The following is an 8,670-nucleotide window of genomic DNA, read 5'->3' on the forward strand; positions in this document are numbered from 1 at the left end:
CCGAAGTCATAACAAGGCAAAAGTAGTGACGCAGGACATACTACTTACTAATTTTCAGTTCCCCGTGTGGTTAAAAGCCCAGATAAGCAAAATGCTGAAACACCACAATGGTGTCATATAAAAGGGATAGCTATATTTTTTTCGCTTAAAACTTGCTTTAAAATGATTGAGATTTTATCGGTTTTTTGTTTTAGCTACACTAAATGATGGTTCCCTTTTTTCCTTCCCCCTCCCCCAATCCTCCTTATCCCGATCCCATCATCTCACCCCTACAAAATGGAAAATAAAATAAAATAATTGGGGAAATTTATGCAAATATAAAAGAGGACAATAAAAAGCTGATTGGACAATGGGATTCATTGATGTCATCAAATTTTATGAGTGGAGAACGGACGTGGATTTTCTATTTTGTGGTTAAAAGGAGTGAAAGACAAGGAAGGCATTTCACCTACCGTCATGTGGTTTATAACATCTAAAAATCTGAAAAAATGCAGCAAATACAGTCTTTGATGGCCGAAAAACCTCATATATCCGCCTGCTTTCAGCTGTTCAGTTCTCCCACCTCCAAAGGTATGCAACCACGAGGGGGAATATTTATGAGGGGAGTAGACATGTTGGAATATTTTCACCTTATTAATTTTTTTTGGCTAAAAATAATTGCTTTCAGATATGAAAATGCAACTTGAAAGAAATGGTGTAATAAGCAGGCCGCGAAAAGGTGACGAGGCCTCCTCCTCGGTGGTAGGCATCGGCTTCAACGGATCCTCTAAGTCAATGAAAAAGTTCAGATGATGGATATGCATCTGGTCGGTATTCAGGAATATCAAGACCACCTGCAAGACAAACTGGGAAGATGAATAATATTTCTTAGAGGTCTCTCTAAACGCCATTTATTTGTATGCAGAACTGAAAATAGGGGATTTTGAAGAGGTCTATGATGCTGTTTCAACCCTCCTGAAGTTCAGTTCACATATTTGGGTTTCCAGCGTGTGTCGTGACTGTTTACCTCTCTCACCAACATATTTCCCCTAAACTTTCTTGAAGCTACAGTAGGGCTCGCCAATTGCGGAGACTAATCCAGAGCTCTAGAATGAGGCGGGTCGGAGAGGCTCACAGATATGGCCCTCGGGGACCGGGGTAGAGGGTTCCCAGAACATCCCTGATCGTAGATTGTCCACTTTCAAGTTAAACGCTATCCGAATATTCTCAGTGGATTGTTAAGTTAACTCCCCGAAAAACGAGATCCTTATCCGTTTGCAAAGTACAAAGCCACAAATATCAGCGCTGGATTGCCATCCCCTGTCACGACGATTTAATTATCCCCCAGAAACGCTTTGCTAGGGCGTGAGATTGTACTCTGATCTTTTGCCTTCTAATAATAAACAATAACCTTTGTTCCCATCAGCTAATAAAATCGACAAATAATATTTTTAAGTTTGGGATGAAAGGGCACCAAGAAGTGGGGATGTAGTTACGATGTCTGCCCTTCACTTAGGTAATGGGGACTTGTCAAGGCCCACCAGCGTATCTAATGTGGTTGATTTTTCACTGTAGATAGGAGGGAATAAGTGCATCCCTGTGTTGGTAGGGGGAAGGGGAAGACTAGAGGACAACCTTTGGATAGTTTTGCGTCCAGACCAAGGTTACATGGCACGGGCCAGATAAGCGCATGTTTTTTGGGACCCTGTTGCTACGATGAGGTCGCAGCAACCTCCCATACTCTTTGGGACTCCTAAATAACCATCACAAGTTGTAATTTTAGGTCAAGTCCGTTGTTTAAATGAACCGATTTCGTGGGGGGGGGGGGGATTTCAAAAACAGATAAAAAGGTAATAATCTGTTCCCCTTGGGATAAAAGATAATCTTTTATGTGTGTCCCTTTTGGCTGTGATAAAGTGATACATTACCAGATTTTTAGCCCATCTATTAGGAGATTGGGGTAGAAAGGATCCCTTGGGACTGCTTCCATCGCCGATGATGCCTTGGGAGGCATCAGACGCATCAAAACAGCCAAAATTGGTTCTCTCCAAGCGTTCAATCAAATTTTGAGTATTTAATTTTTCAGAGGACAAAAACAGCATATTCGCGTTTCTTGTCTGTGCTTTTTCATAAAAAAAAAGCCTAATCAAGTTATATATGGGGAAAAAGGAGTTAAGCGAAGCTGCCTAAGAATTTTAACAGTCGGTTTTAAGACAAAAATATTTTTCCCTTCCTTTGGCATCATTTTGTCCGCAAAAACATGGAAAAAAAGGTTGGAAGTTGGCGAAGACAACTTCAGGTCTGGGTTTTTAAAGAAGCTCCAACAGTCGTGTCACATATGATATGACAGCTGCATCAAATGTCAAGTTGGATTGCAAAATGGCGACGATGAGGTTAAACTAAGGGTGACTCTAGCCTCCTTTTTTTTAGAAAAAAAATTCTTTAGTGTGTAAAACTAAAGTGCAGAAATTCTGTGAAGATGAAAGGTCAGCCGGTGGTAAAACTGGACCAAATTGGGGGAAAATAAGAGTAGTTTGTCAGGCTCTCTGTTAAAATAGGGTAAATTTGAATGACAGTTTAACATTGTTGAAGAGCAAAAGAGTTGCTACGACGATTGATGACAGCGGAACCGGTCAGCTGCGGTAATTGGTCAGAAGTACACAGCATGATCTGATTGGACAGAGCAGTTCAGTCAACTTGCATACACGATCAACGGAAAGGGTTTGGGGTGGAGTGAAGAAAGAAAGACCAATGGGGAGGGCCAATCTGCCCAGACACGCCACCACATGCACAACACATAGTCGATGCTTAGATGATGACTTCGATGACGACGACAATGACGACGTTGCCAACGCTAGTGACGAATGAGACAGCGGCGGAACCGACTTTACCACTGATCGATCCGCATAAATTGTTTGTCTATTCAAACTCCTGCGATCCGCGGCTCTTGGGGAATTATGATGCTCAGCAAGACGTAGTGTCGGACAACTCGCACATCGCACTGTTAGTGTTTGCAGCGATTGCGGTGGTGTTGGAGGCAGTGGCATTGGTGGTGCTCACCCGCCCAGCAGCCACTCGCTTTGGATCCATGCAACGCAGCCTCGTGGCGCTCACAGCCATGGAGATGTGGCTCAACACCACTATCTTCGTACACAAGGCCTGGGAGGAGTACTTTACCACACGACACGAGAGGCTGTCCGAGTTCTGCTTCTCCTTCGTTCTCTTCTCCGGCCTCAATAGCGCCATCTGCTCGCGCAACTGGGTGGTTACGCTGATCGCGCTGGCTCGTTGCGAGGCTATCACACGACCCGTGGCGACCCGTGTCTCCACGCACATCTTCAGTCCACAACGACAGCTCATCTACATTGGCGTTCTTATCGTATGTGGTATCGCTCTCTCCACTTTCCGGCTGGTCATTCGTCAGGTCCTCATATGCACCAACCTTGACAATGTGGTGCTCCACATTCGCAGCGATCAGACCTCCCGGCTTCAACTCATTAGTGAGAAGATCTTCTTTGCCTACCAATCTGCCATTCCCATTACTGTGGTGACTATAGCAACGCTTTTCATGATAGTGGTGTTGCTGCGGCATCGCATGCCTTCAGAAAGACGAAAAGAGCAACAGCGGAAAGTAGAGGTAAGGGAGACTCAAAAGGAGGGAGAGAAGTGGAAGCGTTGGCGTTGTTTTCGATGTGGTCGATTAACACCGAGAGACGATGGCGGCGGATGCGTGGTGCCGTCGTTACAGGCGGTCCGTCAAGCACAGCGACTGCCCAACCAGATACGCGCTACACGTTTTATCCTCTTTATCGCCACCATTTTCATTGTCTGTGAGGCGCCGGTCTTCTTTGCTGTCATCTGTGCGAACAGTATGTCTCCGACTGTGGTGATTAGGGTATTTACTTACTTGCGCTTCCTCATCATCGCCGACTCCTTTGCCAACTTTGTCATCTACCTTCTCACCAGTCGTCCCTTCCGTGTGGAGTTGGTGAACCTGCTGACGTGTCGAAGAAAACGAGATCTTCTCAATTCCACCAGTCTGACCACTTCCATTCAACCTCAACCCTCAAGGACAAGTGTCCAACAGAACTAGACGCATTGCTGTGATCATCCCTTTCATCCCTCACCTCCCTCCTCTTTCTTTCAAGTTTTTATATATATATCTCCCTCTGATTCCGTCACCCCATCCCTCCAGTCGATGTAAACGCAATGCTGCCAAACGTCAAATTATTGGATAATGTCACCTATTGTCAGTGGTGCTCTTCTTATTTTACATATTTATGACAAAAACCAGTTAAAAGGATTTGGGGTGAGTGATACCTGCTCGATGTGTCTAGTGAGATTATTAAAGCTGCCCCTCAATAAAATGCATTTCTCTAGACTCTTAAATCTCCTTTTCCGCGTACTACTTAAAACTTATAAGTAGATTTCTGGTGACGAAGAAGACAAATTTGTGGTAAAAATGTTGTTTAATTCATTTTACCTGTATAAAAATTATCCGCTCACATGGAATCTTTTCCCTTTCTACATTTGACCCAGTGTGCAAGCAAATGCCACAAATTACCCCTCTTTTCTCCCTTTTTTGTGCCACATTTATTCACCGCCTCCGAGGCGTAAATAGGCTGTTTTTGTGTCTGCACGTAAAGAAAAAAGCTAAACTTGCTTAAATTTATGGTGAGAGCTCTTCCCTCTCTCCTTAATTTAACACCTTCTTTCCGCATGAAATAAGATCTCAAAGGCTTCGCTTGATTTTGTGAAAGTGCTCTTTTCTCAGTCATTAATTCAATACCTCCCTCCCCCATCGGGTAGGAACCCCAGAGCTCCGCTATTTAAAGCCTATTCGAGGTTCTTATTTTCTTGCTGTCTAATATACTGTTAAAATGTGGACATATCGAAGAAGCTCGTCACTGACCTGCTCTACTTTAAAACTCCGAAAAAAAATCCAAAATAACGAATAAAATTAAAAGGGGACGAATGTATAAAGGAAGTTTGGGAAATTTTTTTTCCCATAGGGAAACGCGGAGAGCTTTTTGTGCTTGATACATAGGATTGTAATAAGATCTTGATGTCATAGCTCGTGGTTTATGTCGCCAATTGCGTGGTTTCAGTAGTCCTTCAATTAAGATCGCTCCTCATTTTATGGGCCTCCCTTTAATGATATTCTTACCTCAAAAACTTTGTAGCCTCTAGCATAAGTCATTTTTTTGTCTTTCCTACTTTTTTGGATAATTTGTTCGACGTGCGTTGACGTACATAATTGCGTGGGCGCATATCACCAAGCCAACGACAGATTGAGCGTTATCTACGTGGGGGAAAAACAGTCGTGCGCTTTTTGACGTTTCTTGATGGTATGGCCTGTTATAACTTATAGGAACTAGCAAAATGCCAAATATTGTTTATACCTGCGCTCTCCACTCTTTGGTGGATTTAACTAGAGCGGGTCGGTCCTAAAGTGGGAGAAACTTACTTAAGTAGATAAATACATCATGCTTCAGGGGACTCATCCGTCTGTGAAAGAAAAGTAGTTGAACCTACAACGCTGGATCTCAGGAGTTTAGCAATTTGTCCTTCACCTCATTATTTAGCAGAAGCGCGCCAGTACTTGGCAGATTGTTTACCCGACTGATTGATTGAAGGATGCATAATGAGAAACGACTTTTGTATTCGACATTAGACATTTAGATGTGGTCAAATGACTCATTTCGTTTATTTAATGTATTGCATAACATAATTTTACAGCTCAGATTGATCCACTCTAGGTGATACAAAAAGAGTGCGAAAGATGAGAAGAGGGAAGGGAAATGGTGCTCTCCTCCGCTAGTTCTCCTGGTGACCATCATCGTGTCTCGGTATTTGCCAGTTGGGTAGTAAAATACAATGGAAACAGTTAGATTCTATCTCTGTTTGTCAAAACAAGAAAGTTTGCAGGCAGTGTGATTGTTAGTAAATTTGTGCCTCACTAAGTGACAAAGATTCGCTGATTGAATTTTTGTTAATTCTAGAACACAAGGCTAACTTGTTTCACACAAAACCATAAATATAACCACGAAGCAAGTTTCATGTTCTTTCACAACTGCACTCATGGCTAAAAGCAGTAACACCCGTTGACACGTACCTCAGTGTTCATTTCTGGGGAATCTCGCCTCTTTTGTCGAGATAAAACAGTCACGGTTGAGCTATACCTTGTTGCTAGGGCCTTGAGAATATTTTAATGACTTCTTGAAATAATCCAGTGAGTTACTTTGACATTAAACCGTAAACTAAGACATCGTTGAAATGAATGTCGGAGTTAAACAGACCGCAGGTAAAAAATTATAAAGGTGAGTATCATCAGTCTAAGAACATCTTGCATCAACAAGCCACTTGAGGACACACGATTAAAGACAATCTGTTATCACAAACGGATAAAGAATCGTTTGTCGCATATGTGCGATGTTGATGTCCGAATTAATGACTAACAGCTAATTACTGGAAAATGAGGTACACAACCTACTCAGAAAGACCATGCAGTGGCATACGATAGTGACACAAAACAAACACCCTGTGTTCAAAAATAAGCCACAAATTCTAAATTATTTTGGACACCTTATAAGGCGTAATTCTTCGTGCAAACTGACGCTAGTATTCAATGCTTTATCATGATTTTGGATTTGTCAATCTCTAAAACGTTAAAGAAGGTCGAAAAACGCGAGACTGAAAAGAGCGAAATTGCTATCACCTTAAGTGTGCGTTGATGACATGCAAGCAGGAGGTGGTGACTGCATTGGTTTTTAAATCTCGAAATTTTTTCTTAACAGATCCTACCATAAAATTCTTCAACTTGTGATGCCTCATTATGCATTTATACTGACTCGGTAAATCTATTTAAATAACAGTGGTTGATTTAAACAAGCATATCAAGTTATGCTATTCCATCAGGATTTTAATTAACGATCAATTATTTAGGCATTCATAAAAGCAGAATAGAATTGAAAAACTTTCCAAAAATTATGTTGTATTTTGACACTTTTGGACGAAATACTCCCCAATTTGACTTTGCATAGATTTACAGCTTGTCAGATTGTCTTTACATAATTGAACTTAAAATCAATTAGCAAAAAAACGCGAGTACTAATAGAAAGTCACATTTTGTCAGGATGAGCAAAAAGTTGGGTTAGCCCTTACTTTTCGGATCGCCGCCACTGGATGTTACTTATGTTAGGCAGAAGTGATCTATTCTTAAATGCAACTTCTCATCACGAGTGCTACAAAAGTAGATTTTCTTTCAGAATTGCAGTTTTGACTGAGTTAGGCAAATTTTGGACAATTGAAAATCCCATCTCACTGTCATTGTCCTTGTATACAAATGGATTTGCACTGAAAGGATGGCCTTTTGTCTAAAACGGCAGAACAAATGAGCCATCTTAGTGTTCCACCAGGGGACATCAAAGAGGGTGCTGTTTGTAATGGCAGTGAAATGGTCCATCTCGGTTGTGTCACGTGTTTGATGCCATTTTAATAACTTGGTGCTCCTAGTAGTTTTAATGGAAGGGTTTTACCTAGATCGAGGGCTTTACATAGTAGCTGAATGTGTCCAGAAATAACTGCCGAGACTGCAAGTTGAGAGCGTCACCGCCACCATTACCATATCCCTCTACCGAATGAGTAAGCCTCCCATCGCCGTACTTTGCTGTGTCTGCAGGTCTTCGTTGACAAGCATGCTGTTGCCTGCCTGTTTTTCTGGATTGAATTTAGTTGGAGCTGGACTGTACTCGAAACATTAAGGGTGCGGATTAAACAGACTCCACCACGTGACTACCACATCGCTATTTACACCTGTCAAGTGGGAAGTCGTCTAGTTGTCGAATCTAAGCAGTCAGTGGTTGTAAATAACTGCAACGCTTAAATTATATTCTTCAGTGTAGGTAATTTCCTAATTAACTATATATGGAAGCCTCAAATTCATCTCCCCTTTCTCTCCCTCTAAAAGTCTTCCTTCTAATGCCAACTTATTCTTTCCACAGAAAGAAGACTTTGTCTACTAATAGACACATATGAGAAAAAGGGAAGAGATCTCACACGTCTTGCGGCATGTTTCAAGTCTTCACTGTAAACTCGACTGGTCATGCGATGCTAGGGTTGACATCACCCTTCGCATCATCTTCAGCTTGGGGAGGTCTGTCTCTCGAAAAGCGGTGGAATAGATGGACAGCATCGTTGTCTAATGCAACCGAGTAAAAGCATATAAGTCGATCGTATTTATAAATTGCCAAGCCTCTGGTTAGACTTACGATAACAGCGTCAGTTATTGCGCCTAGTTACGGTTGCTAAAAACCTCAGAAATGGAGGAAAAAAATTGGTTGTACCATTCTTGAAAAGATTTGCACTCATTAGTTTGACATTCAAGAGCCAATTTGGGTCTGATTTTTGGATTTTGGTATTGTGGTAACCATGGTTGCAGTTGGCGTGTTTGACACGACGCAGTTACAACTATGTGATTGGTGATGTGATTAAATCGCCTCCTTATATCGCCGATGTTGCCTCCTTGGTGTGGTCCAACTGTGGCAGGGAGAACTTAAGCCGTGAAAGGAAATGCTATTCGTAGACATGGCCATTTCTTATGTGAATGCGACCTTTGATTGTGTGACCAAACGGGCTTAACTAGCCCATGAGTGTGGTTGTATTTAATCTCAGGGGCATTTATAGTCATTC

General features: G+C 42.0%; 1 protein-coding gene across 1 annotated transcript; it reads left to right on the plus strand. All coding sequences in view use genetic code 11, as the record gives it.

Annotated features, from left to right (window-relative positions):
• Window positions 1–2,794: 2,794 nt before the first annotated feature.
• Window positions 2,795–4,072, plus strand: EGR_07190 (hypothetical protein; the record flags this gene model as incomplete). Its single annotated transcript, XM_024496439.1, has 1 exon — window positions 2,795–4,072. The coding sequence occupies one exon, from the start codon at window positions 2,795–2,797 to the stop codon at window positions 4,070–4,072; it is 1,278 nt and encodes a 425-aa protein (XP_024349116.1).
• Window positions 4,073–8,670: the final 4,598 nt, after the last annotated feature.

The sequence above is a fragment of the Echinococcus granulosus genome, assembly GCF_000524195.1.
Source record: "Echinococcus granulosus chromosome Unknown EG_S00072, whole genome shotgun sequence".
Lineage (NCBI taxonomy): Eukaryota > Metazoa > Platyhelminthes > Cestoda > Cyclophyllidea > Taeniidae > Echinococcus > Echinococcus granulosus.